The 13,123-nt window shown below is 42.6% G+C and overlaps 1 protein-coding gene across 7 annotated transcripts in view; it reads left to right on the forward strand.

Annotated features, from left to right (window-relative positions):
• Positions 1 to 13,123, forward strand: part of LOC130356623 (serine/threonine-protein kinase 38) — a 68,787-nt gene that overhangs the window by 39,752 nt on the left and 15,912 nt on the right. For all 7 annotated transcript variants that reach the window (XM_056558389.1, XM_056558388.1, XM_056558390.1 and 4 more), the window contains 4 exons: positions 6,087 to 6,210; positions 10,690 to 10,844; positions 11,196 to 11,298; positions 12,475 to 12,536. In XM_056558389.1, the coding sequence (XP_056414364.1) occupies positions 6,087 to 6,210; positions 10,690 to 10,844; positions 11,196 to 11,298; positions 12,475 to 12,536 (444 nt within the window). The remainder of the gene's footprint in view (positions 1 to 6,086; positions 6,211 to 10,689; positions 10,845 to 11,195; positions 11,299 to 12,474; positions 12,537 to 13,123) is intronic.

The following is a 13,123-nucleotide window of genomic DNA, read 5'->3' on the forward strand; positions in this document are numbered from 1 at the left end:
AAGAGGAAAAAACGAAAATGCTAAAATAAAATTGGCCTGATCCTTATGGTTAAAATGGGCATGGTCCTTTAGGGGTTAAGGTATCTGACAGGTACGCATTAAAAATGTGTAGTACTTATCAACTACACTTTCTTTTACCCTCTTTGGCCCTTAGTAAATATTCATATTCTTCCTCAGTATGGGGGTTCAGTGATATCGGCAGAAGGGGGCAGAGTTATCAGCTGGAGCAGGCGGGAGAAAGCATTGCACTTACAGGAGCAGCCAAGATGGATTCCTTCTGAATGGCTGTACAGCTTTGTCACGCAGTAAGCAGTGTTAGAAACATGGTCACCCTCATCTACCTGTTTACTCAGCCTAGTGCACGTGACCCCTCTGTCAGTTTCCCCATTAATTCATTTTTAATGGAGTGTGACCGTAAATGCCAGTGTTATTCCTCAAGGTCACTTGGGCTTAAGGAAGGAATTTTAGAATGCATGCCCCCTTTTCATTACATGCAAATCAGAATCATAACATTTAAATTGACAGTCGTTCAACTTTCTCACCTGTTTAACACAGCAATATGCATGCTGGGCTCTCCTGAGCCTGTGAGAGTAGTATTAACCCCTTAAGGACGCAGGACGTAAATGTACGTCCTGGTGAGGTGGTACTTAACGCACCAGGACGTACATTTAGGTCCTAAGCATAACCGCGGGCATCGGAGCGATGCCCGTGTCATGCGCGGCTGATCCCGGCTGCTGATCGCAGCCAGGGACCCGCCGGCAATGGCCGACGCCCACGATCTCGCGGGCGTCCGCCATTAACCCCTCAGGTGCCGGGATCAATACAGATCCCGGCATCTGCGGCAGTTCGCGATATAAATGAACGATCGGATCGCCCGCAGCGCTGCTGCGGGGATCCGATCATTCATAACGCCGCACGGAGGTCCCCTCTCCTTCCTCCGTGCGGCTCCCGGCATCTCCTGCTCTGGTCTGGGATCGAGCAGACCAGAGCAGAAGATGACCGATAACACTGATCTGTTCTATGTCCTATACATAGAACAGATCAGTATTAGCAATCATGGTATTGCTATGAATAGTCCCCTATGGGGACTATTTAAGTGTAAAAAAAAAAAATGTAAAAGTAAAAGTAAAAAAAAAGTTAAAAATCCCCTCCCCCAATAAAAAAGTAAAACGTCCGTTTTTTCCTATTTTACCCCCAAAAAGCGTAAAAAACATTTTTTATAGACATATTTGGTATCGCCGCGTGCGTAAATGTCCGAACTATTAAAATTAAATGTTAATGATCCCGTACGGTGAACGGCGTGAATGAAAAAAAATAAAAAAAAAGTCAAAAATTCCTACTTTTTTAATACATTTTATTAAAAAAAAATTTATAAAAAATGTATTAAGTTTTTTATATGCAAATGTGGTATCAAAAAAAAGTACAGATCATGGCGCAAAAAATGAGCCCTCATACCGCTGCTTATACGGAAAAATAAAAAAGTTAGAGGTCATCAAAATAAAGGGATTATAAACGTACTAATTTGGTTAAAAAGTTTGTGATTTTTTTTTAAGCGCAACAATAATATAAAAGTATATAATAATGGGTATCATTTTAATCATATTGACCCTCAGAATAAAGAACACATGTCATTTTTACCATAAATTGTACGGCGTGAAAACAAAACCTTCCAAAATTAGCAAAATTGCGTTTTTTGTTTTAATTTCCCCACAAAAATAGTGTTTTTTGGTTGCACCATACATTTTATGATATAATGAGTGATGTCATTACAAAGGACAACTGGTCGCGCAAAAAACAAGCCCTCATACTAGTCTGTGGATGAAAATATAAAAGAGTTATGATTTTTAGAAGGCGAGGAGGAAAAAATGAAAACGTAAAAATTAAATTGTCTGAGTCCTTAAGGCCAAAATGGGCTGAGTCCTTAAGGGGTTAAAGGGGTATTCCAGGAAAAAACTTTTTTTTTTTTTTAATATCAACTGGCTCCAGAAAGTTAAACAGATTTGTAAATTCTTCTATTAAAAATAATATTTTCTAATACTTCTATTAAAAAATCTTAATCCTTTTCAATAATTATCAGCTGCTGAAGTTGTGTTGTGGTTTTCTGTCTGGCAACAGTGCTCTCTGCTGACATCTCTGCTTGTCCCGGGAACTGCACAGAGTAGAAGAGGTTTGCTATGGGGATTTGCTTCTAAACTGGGCGGTTCAAAGACACGTGTCATCAGAGAGCACTTATAGACAGAAAAGAACAACTCAACTTCAGCAGCTTATAAGTACTGAAAGGATTAAGATTTTTTAATAGAAGTAATTTACAAATCTGTTTACCTTTCTGGAGCCAGTTGATATATAAAAAAAAGTTTTTCCCTGGATAAACCCTTTTAATATATTCATGTATTCCTATGTCATGCAGCACGGTCACTTAGGCTGGGTTCACAGGATTAGTGCCTCTGGGACACAGATGTGTCGGAAGAAGCTAAAAATGGGTTGCTTATATATCCATGCTCTGATCAGCACAGGCCCCATTCGAACCAATGACTGAAATATAGTCCCCTGGTGATGTTTTGTGTTGGTCTTTTCCTAAGCATATCAAAGTTTTGGCATGGCATGAAAAATGCAGCAGACCCCTAGGGGACTCTGTTTGGGTCATTGGCACAGGCCCAATTGTTCATTCTGAGCATGGATACATTGGCAGCCAATTTTGAGCTTTTGTCAACTTATCTGTGCCTTGTCAGTAATTTTGATGTAAATGCCCCCTGAAGAGTTCAGTTGGATACAAAATTTGACTTAAAGGGGAACTCCAGTACATAAGTACTTATCCCCTATCCAAAGGATACTACCAAAAAACTGGATATTTTAGAAAAGCTAATTAAAAAATGGCAAACAATATGGCTGCGCTGTCTTGTGTATTTCCGACTCTCCCATAGAGATACATGGAGGGGTGTGTTGGCCCCCGCTTCATTCCGTGGTCAACAGTTATCCCTGCATGGAGCAGAGGTCGATCTGTATGGAGTGAGCCGGGGTGCTGGGCAGGACATGTCGTAGGGTCCCACCGGTTGGATCCGCCACGATCAGATACTTCTGCCCTATGAACAGGATCCTGTGGATAGGGAATAAGTACTAATGTGTAGGAGTTTCCCTTTTTAATGGAAGAAATAAGTTGCGTTACCTAATGGCTGCCTAGATGGCCGTCTGTTCTACCTTCCCCTTGTTCGTAGGTGTGGAGATTGTAAATGTGGGCGCTGTAGTTTGGAATTGACCTTTTGCTTCTTCTGTGTTGTTGGCAAGGTTGTAATGTAAAGACACTTACTGTGCATTATATTAGTATTGCTTATCTAGGACAACATGTAATAAAAACGTACTTTGTAATGCTTTGTACTTTGCCATGTAAATGATGTTTGAATGATTATTAATTAATTTATTTTTGTGTTTTAAGTGCCTTTAGGATGTTACGTGAAGCACATAATAAATGTGGACTTTAGTGGTTAATACAGTATATCAAGGCCAACAATCTATAGAACTGTATTTAAAATGTGACCCACATATTTTTACTATGTAATTCTTTTGCAGCTATAGAAATTGGCAAATATTTTCTATGTGCGTAATGGAAGAGGTATAGCATATTAGATTTACCACTGTGTTTAGAAATAGAGAGATTTTTCTCCTTTTTTAAAAGCATTTTATTATGTAAAGTCTAACTTGAATTGGGAAATGTCCATTACAGGCAAGTATATTTCGAAGCCAAATGTAGAATTGGACGTATTTTAGTAAACCCGAAGTTAGAGCAGCACATAAAGTCCTTGGTTATGTGTTCTGTAAACAGAAATATTGGCACTCAACAGTTTGGTTTGCAAAAATAACAGGAAGTGCAGCCATATTGTTTGTCATTCTTGAATTAGGTTTTGTAATATCCAGTTTTTTTGGTGGTATTCTGTGGATAGGGGATAAGTACTTATGTACCGGAGTTCCCCTTTAAGTATAATTTTACAGCCAACTGGACTCTTCAGGGGGCCATTCACATGCCGATTAGTGACGAGGCAAGGATATGTTTTTTTTTGTGGCATCGTTAGTTTTAATAGAAGACAGGTGTATAGGGCAAACAACGGTCACGCCGGCAACTGAGGTTAGGTGAGAGTACACAGGAATAGTAGTGACTCACAGATTAGCAGAAAGACTTTCTTTCATTTATTCAAGTATTTCTAGGTACGTTGTCGCGCATGACTAAGGGGGCGTGCCCCCGAAACGTTGGGCCAGACTGAAAGGAGCATGGAGCATGTTACCATCTATGCTGCTATTAATGAAATATCGTTGCTAACTTGATGTCCTGCTAGACAACGTACCTGGAAATACTTGAATAAATGAAAGTCTTTCTGCTAAACTGTAAGTCACTACTATTTCTGTGTACTCTCACCTAACTCCAGTTGCCGGCGTGACCGTTGTTTGCCCTATACACCGGTGTTCTATTAAGATTGTTGAGCTGAGTTACTGGAACTCTGTTGTATGGGCCGTGTTCATATACACAAGTTTCGTACATAACTCGGTTATATGTTGATGTGGATCAAGTTAGTTTTACCATCTGTTTCTATGAAGCTGGCATTCAGAGAGAGATTTAGACAGAGACCGAGTGGATGGCTGGATGATGTCATTCCCTCACTTCATGCATGTAAGTAACAACCAAAAAAGGGGAAACTTTTTAAGAGAAAATTCTTTCTATCACATGTTCTCATGATCTTCTCATTTTCTTCAGTGTTTTTTTTTTTTTTTAGTATGGGTTTAGTAATACACTATTCAGGTATACTTGATTCTGAAGTTTTATTTATTTTTTGCTTCTTTTCATAAAGTTTACTAGAAAAAATATATAAAAATGCCAGATATCAACATATCCTTACGATTTACACAGAATGCCTTAAGGACCTGTCAACTGTCTAAAGAGCTAAGGGGTTAATAAAGCCTGCCACTTGTTTACTACTGTAAATTTATTCTGTTTGTGAAGTCTTTATGTAAACCAAGATATAATCTGTAATCTCGAATGAAATAAGTGAATGTGTATTGCAATTTCATTTGTTCCCGTGTTGTTTTTTTTATATTTATGTTTTTGTGCTTCAGTGAAGGAATAGGAGCAGTTAAGGCTTTTTTATTTTTTTTGCTTAATGCCCACTAGTAACTTGCTGATACTCCTTTTACTAGAAGGCTTTACTTCCTTGCCACATTGCCATTTTGGTCCCACTGTTTGCCCACATGACTGTCCGCATGCTACAGCTGTATGAACCTGAAGTCACTTTCCCTATGCATCGCTGAGACACGTGAGGAGTCTCAGAGGGGCATAAGGAAAGTGACTTCCAGTCCACACAGCTATAGTTGTGAGATGTAAAGAGTCACAATGCTTGGTGATGTGGGTAAGCAGAAATCTGACTACTCCCTTTCCTTAAACTCTTGGTACAATGATGATCCATAGTTGTGTAAAGTATGTCATTGCTGTGAGTAAGTCTGGGACACTCCTTTGTTTTCATTCTGAGGCGGAAACCCATAAGCCTTCTTCCTAGGCAACTGGAAGCACTTAAAGGGGTATTCCAGGCAAAACCTTTTTTTTTATATATATCAACTGGCTCTGGAAAGTTAAACAGATTTGTAAATTACTTCTATTAAAAATTTTAATCCTTCCAATAGTTATTAGCTTCTGAAGTTTTCTGTCTAACTGCTCAATGATGATGTCACGTCCCGGGAGCTGTGCATGGTGGGAGAATATCCCCATAGGAACTGCACAGCTCCCAGGACGTGAGTCATCAGAGAGCAGTTAGACAGAAAACAACAACTCAATTTCAGAAGCTAATTACTATTGGAAGGATTAAGATTTTTTAATAGAAGTAAATTACAAATCTGTTTAACTTTCCGGAGCCAGTTGATATATATAAAAAAAAAATTTGGCCTGGAATACCCCTTTAATCTCTAACTTTTTGGGGGACGTTGTACAAAAGCATAGCTGAGACTATAGCGCTACATACAGGATGTCCAGTACATTTTGAGGAATTCTATCATGAAAATTGTCAGATTTTCTTCTGTGATCTTGAGTTTTGTTTGTTCTTTTTTTCCAGGTTGGACACATTCGTGCAGAACGGGATATCTTGGTGGAAGCCGACAGCCTGTGGGTAGTGAAAATGTTTTACAGCTTCCAAGACAAACTAAATCTTTATCTCATCATGGAGTTCCTACCTGGAGGTACTTGTAAAATGAGTGGTCTTGATATTGTTGCATGTGGGCCTTCAAAATGGAATGTTACTTATAGAATTACAAATGTGCATGACACTAGATTTAGGCTGTGTTCACACTTGCGTCATGGCTACTGTTTATTTCACTGTGCAGGATCCATTGTATGACAGAGCTAAAGACTTACCTATGAACCTATTTTTTTTACTTTATACATTCACATGGAGAGATTAGCTTGGAGCACTCACCTCGGACACCAGGCTAGTAGTGATGTAACGAAACATACAGCCGGGCAGACGGTCCGTATCGCGCTCTCTGCGCTTCGTCAGGCCCTTGACGGGCCTGACGAAGTGCAGAGAGCGTGATACGGATCGTCTCCCACCGGCTGAACCCACCCGTCCTTGTTCCATCCTCCCACCTCCCGGCTGTATGTTTCACCTGCTATGTGAATAAAGACGTTACATCACTACTAGCCTGGTGTCCAAGGGGAGTGCTCCAAGCTAATCTCTCCATGTGAATGTATGATACTTGAGAAGCACCATGTACGAACACTTAAGGAAAACAGGCTGTGAAGTTCCTGTATGCCAACAGGACAATCCTCAGGGGCGTTTGAATCTAAATAGTGCAAGGGCATGTACTTCTTGTTGTGGCTTTTCTTTTTTTACTTTTATATTGGGTCAACATTGAGAGTGCATTTTGATTTTGGATCCTGCATACTACTCCGCTTTTACTGTCAAAAGTGACAACCCCCTTGACTTAAAACCCAAATATCAATGTGAACATTTATACAGACTGAGGTTAAGGTTGTAGGAGGGCCAGCTATAGATGAGCGAACTTACAGTAAATTCGATTTGTCACGAACTTCTCGGTTTGGCAGTTGCTGACTTTTCCTGCATACATTAGTTCAGCTTTCCGGTGCTCCGGTGGGCTGGAAAAAGTGGATACAGTCCTAGGAAAGAGTCTCCTAGGACTGTATCCACCTTTTCCAGCCCACGGGAGCACCTGAAAGCTGAACTAATTTATGCAGGAAAAGTCATCAACTGCCGAGCCGAGAAGTTTGTGACTAATCGAATTTACTGTAAGTTCGCTCATCTCTAGGGCCAGCTCATGGGATAGGGTTAGACAAAAATTACCTACACTCACTGGCCACTTACGTCATTAGGTACATCTGTTTAATAGATTGGCTGATTAGCTATTTGTGTTGACAATCACAAGGCGGCAACTAAGTGTATATAGGCATGTAGATGTGGTCAAGACAACTTGTTTCATTTCAAATAAAGCATCAAAACTGGGAAGGGGAATTTAAATTACTTTGAATGTGACATGGTTGTCGGTGCCAGATGGGCTGGTCTAAGTATTTCTGAAAATGCAGATATACCGTATATACTCGAGTATAAGCCGAGTTTTTCAGCACGATTTTTCGTGCTGAAAACACCCCCCTCGGCTTATACTCGAGTGAACTCCCCCACCCGCAGTGGTCTTCAACCTGCGGACTTCCAGAGGTTTCAAAACTACAACTCCCAGCAAGCCAGGGCAGCCATCGGCTGTCCGGGCTTGCTGGGAGTTGTAGTTTTGAAACCTCCGGAGGTCCGCAGGTTGAAGACCACTGCGGCCTTCAACATCATCCAGCCCCCTCTCACCCCCTTTAGTTCTGAGTACTCACCTCCGCTCGGCGCTGGTCCGGTCCTGCAGGGCTGTCCGGTAAGGAGGTGGTCCGGTGAGGAGGTGGTCCGGGCTGCTATCTTCACCGGGGAGGCCTCTTCTAAGCGCTTCGGGCCCGGCCTCAGAATAGTCACGTTGCCTTGACAACGACGCAGATGCGTCGTTGTCAAGGCAACGGCTCTATTCCGGGCCGGAAGCGCGGAGAAGAGGCGCCCCCGGTGAAGATAGCAGCCCGGACCACCTCCTCACCGGACCACCTCCTTACCGGACAGCCCTGCAGGACCGGACCAGCGCCGAGCGGAGGTGAGTACTCAGAACTAAAGGGGGTGAGAGGGGGGCTGGATGATGTTGAAGGCCGCAGTGGTCTTCAACCTGCGGACCTCCGGAGGTTTCAAAACTACAACTCCCAGCAAGCCCGGACAGCCGATGGCTGCCCGGGCTTGCTGGGAGTTGTAGTTTTGAAACCTCTGGAGGTCCGCATGTTGAAGGCCGCAGTGGTCTTCAACCTGCGGACCTCCGGAGGTTTCAAAACTACAACTCCCAGCAAGCCCGGACAGCCGATGGCTGCCCGGGCTTGCTGGGAGTTGTAGTTTTGAAACCTCTGGAGGTCCGCATGTTGAAGGCCGCAGTGGTCTTCAACCTGCGGACCTCCGGAGGTTTCAAAACTACAACTCCCAGCAAGCCCGGACAGCCGATGGCTGCCCGGGCTTGCTGGGAGTTGTAGTTTTGAAACCTCTGGAGGTCCGCAGGTTGAAGACCACTGAGGGCGAATGATGAGAAGAGGATGATGAAGGGGGGGGGGGGGGGTGTGGGGATGATGAAGGGGGGTGGGGATGATGAAGGGGGGGGGGGGTGTGGGATGATTACAAGGGGATGATGAAGGGGGGATGTGTGGGATGATGACAAGGGGATGATGAAGGGGGGATGTGTGGGATAAGGGGATGTGTGGGATGATGACAAGGGGATGATGAGGGGGGGATGTGTGGGATGATGACAAGGGGATGATGAAGGGGGGATGTGTGGGATGATGACAAGGGGATGATGAAGGGGGGATGTGTGGGATGATAAGGGGATGTGTGGGATGATGACAAGGGGATGATGAAGGGGGGATGTGTGGGATGATAATGGGATGTGTGGGATGATGACAAGGGGATGATGAAGGGGGGATGTGTGGGATGATGACAAGGGGATGATGAGGATGTTAATGACGGGTCTGGATGATGACAGGGGGGGATGAGGTATTTCCCACCCTAGGCTTATACTCGAGTCAATAACTTTTCCTGGGATTTTGGGTTGAAATTAGGGGTCTCGGCTTATACTCGGGTCGGCTTATACTCGAGTATATACGGTACTTGGATTTTCATGCTCGGCTGTTTCTAGGGTTTACAGAGAATGGTCCAAAAAAAAGAGAAAATATCCAGTGAGTGGCAGTTATGTGGACGATATTGTCTTGTTGATGTCAGAGGAGAATGGACAGACTGGTTTGAGATGACAAATGCGACAGTAACCCAAATAACCACTTGTTACAATTAAAGCATGCAGAATACCATCTTTAAACACAACCTTGAAGCAGAAGGGCTACAGAAGCAGACCACCATATCGGAGTGCCACTCCTGTAAGCTAAGAAAAGGAAACAGAGGCTACAAGCCTCACTTAAAATGGTCAATGGAACACTGAAAGAATGTTGCCTGGTCTCATTCTCTATCCCAGCAACATGATGGCAGGGTCAGAATTTGGTGTAAAAAAAAAAAAAAAAAAAATAACACCTAAAAGCATCCATCCATCCTTCTTTGTATCAATGGGTGAGGCTGGTGGTGTGGTGACATGAGGGACATTTTCTTGGTGCCTTTTGGGTCCCTCAGTACCAATTGAGCATCATGTGAATGTGAGTATTGTTGCTAACCATGTCCATCCCTTTATGAACACAATGTACCCATCTTCTGATGACTACTTCCAGCAGAGTAATGCACCATGTCACAAAGCTCACATCATCTCAAACTGGTTTTTTGAACATAATGAGTTCACCGTACTTCAATGGCCGCCACAGTCACCAGATCTCAATCTGACAGAGCACCTTTGGGATGTGGTGGAACGGGAAATTCACATCATAGCTATGCAGCTGACATGTCTGCAGCAACTGCCGGATTAAAACCTCTTAAGGAATGCTTCCAACACCTAGTAAAAAGTATGCCTTGAAGAATGTAGACAAAAAGGGGCCAACATTGTACTAGCAAGGTGTACCTAATAAAGTGGCCAGTGAGTGTATGTATTTCTGTACAAAATTGTTTTTGTAGCTTTTTATATAGCTTTGTTCTTTGAGCTATCATTGTGAAGGGATTAAAGGGTACTACGCCCCTAGACATCTTATCCCCTATGATTGCGGGGGTCCCTTTGATGGGGACTCCCGCAATCTCGGCTAGGGCCCCACAGACATTAACTTTGTGAACTTTGCTCCGTGCCGGATGACTGGCGATGCGGGGGAGGCTCGTAATGTCTTGACCACGCCCCCTCAAAGAAAGTCTATGGGAGGGGCGTGACGGCCGTCATGCACCCTCCCATAGACTTGCATCGAGGGGGCGTGGCCTTGACATCACAAGCGGAATTTAACGTCACAAGCCTCCGGCGCAGCACCCGACGCTCTAAACGAATGTCGGGTGCAGCAGGAAGATCGCGGGGGTCCCCAGCGGTAGGACCCCCGCTATCAGACATCTTATCCCCTATCCTTTGGATAGGGCATAAGATGTCTAAGGGTGGAGTACCCCTTTTGTTTCAATTACTTTCTACAAACCCCTTTTAGCAGAAACGTACCTGATGTGTCATTTATTTTAGGTGATATGATGACCTTGTTGATGAAGAAAGACACCCTTACAGAAGAAGAAACACAGTTTTACATTGCTGAGACAGTGCTGGCAATAGACTCAATCCACCAGTTAGGATTCATACACAGGGATATCAAGCCAGATAACCTTTTGCTGGACAGTAAGGTAATTAAGGATAAGCACGGTTCTAGCTATAAAGGTTTTTTCTATCCATTTTAAATTTAATTTTTTTTTTTTTAAAACCAGAATGTTGTAATATAATACTTAATAATAAAAATATTACTAATAATCATACTGATCACCTGGCACTTGATGGGGTGCACCACCCGGTGTCTTTCAATACGGACATATGATTTGCAGCAAATGATACTGGTTTTCCTTGTGTCTTATTATATTTCCTCATCAATCCCTGACCCTCATTTATGTTCTGCTTTTTGCTTGCACAAGCTTTCAGAAACTTTTCTTGCTTGATGATTGAATTGTAATATTTTGTTTTCTTCCTGAAAATGATTTAAGGGACATGTAAAGCTGTCTGACTTTGGACTGTGTACAGGGTTAAAGAAAGCCCACAGGACAGATTTTTACAGAAACCTTAACCACAGTTTACCAAGTGATGTTAGTAAGTAAATTACACACTTTTGTTTAAAAAAATTTTTTAAATATAAATTACAGAACACTGTTTGGATCTGTAATAAATATATAGTGAACTCATTGACCTATACACATTGGCCCTCATTTACTATTGCAAACCCAACATGTTTTGGCAGGTTGTGTGCCAGAATTGAAAAAACCTGACTAAGGCTGGGTTCACACTACATTTTCCCCCATACGGGAGCGCATACGGCAGGGGGGAGCTAAAACCTCACGCTCCCGTATGTCACCGTATGCGCTCCCGTATGTCATTAATTTCAATGAGCTGGCCGGAGTGAAACGTTCGGTCCGGTCGGCTCATTTTTGCGCCGTATGCGCTTTTACAACCGGACCTAAAACTGTGGTCAACCACGGTTTTAGGTCCGGTTGTAAAAGCGCATACGGCGCAAAAATGAGCCGACCGGACCGAACGTTTCACTCCGGCCGGCTCATTGAAATGAATGACATACGGGAGCGCATACGGTGACATACGGGAGCGCGAGGTTTTAGCTCCCCCCTGCCGTATGCGCTTCCGTATGGGGGAAAACGTAGTGTGAACCCAGCCTAACTCTCCAAAGAAAAGGGCGTGGCTGTTGGGGAAATGGGGCGTGGTCACAAAGGGGCGTGTCCCCAACATTTTCACAAAAACCCCAACATATTTTACTAAGGTTTCCACAGAAAATGTGGTGGATTTCAGCTGAGGAAAACCCTACAGCTCAGAGCAGGCTCTGTCCTCCGATGTGAGACTGTTTGTAGCCTCCCCTCCCTCCTTTGACTTATTGATGGAGATTCTAAATAGAAAACGTGTTAACACACAATGCTTTGAAAGAGTATTTAAAGCAAGTTTTCTAAATCCCTTTTATAGAAATGTTTACACTGGAGTAAATGTGTGGTACAGAGCCTCGTAACATCAAGCTACAACATTTATTTATTTATTTATTTTTTTAAGATGAGCTCTAAATAAGGCAGGAATCTGGAATGAGTCTTGTTAGACTATTAAGAAAAAAAACTGATAGAAATAGCTTTAACTTGAATTACAGTAGTTTTTGAATATGTCCCCCAATGTTGTGTATTTCCTAATAGCTGGTGAGAACATACAAGCCAACATATTTTATAGTTTACAGCATCATGTATTTATTTTTTTTTTATTTGCAATTTATTGCAGATTTTCAAAATATGAATTCTAAGAGGAAAGCAGAGACATGGAAGCGAAATAGACGTCAGCTGGTATGTTAAACAGTGTGTATACATGGATGTTAAATAAGAACATATTCATTCTTATCCCTCGTTATCATTTCTGCCTCCAGCCCTGCAGGTAGAGAAACATTGCATGAAACCCTTCTCTGATAGGCCAGAAGAGTCTTCAGCCCTAAAAAAAAAAGCTTTTTATTTTTTAAATATTTTTTTTCTCTTTTGGTTTAAAACAATTAGTACCGTCTTTTCTTGGATATCAGTTGCCCTCCTTTTTGTTTTTGATAAACATTGTTCATGTCAACAGAGTGTATAGGTGTGTGAAAGCCCTGTATAATCTCTGACTGATATTGCAGAACAGCACAGCACATATAGTTTAGCAGTTTTCAGGGCCAAATTAACATACATTGACAGATGCTGATACGTTACGTGTCAGGTGGTAAAACTGAGCTAAACCTGTGTGTCTGTTCCAGTAGAATTTTGCAAAAACAGTCATTTATAAAAATTTGGGGAACACAAGATGAAATAACCTGCCTTATTGTCCACGGGCGCATTCATACTACATTTGCGGGACCCGGTATCCCAGCCGGACCGGCGGCGAATGTCCATTTATTTAAATGCGC

This window comes from Hyla sarda, chromosome 2 (assembly GCF_029499605.1).
Source record: "Hyla sarda isolate aHylSar1 chromosome 2, aHylSar1.hap1, whole genome shotgun sequence".
Lineage (NCBI taxonomy): Eukaryota > Metazoa > Chordata > Amphibia > Anura > Hylidae > Hyla > Hyla sarda.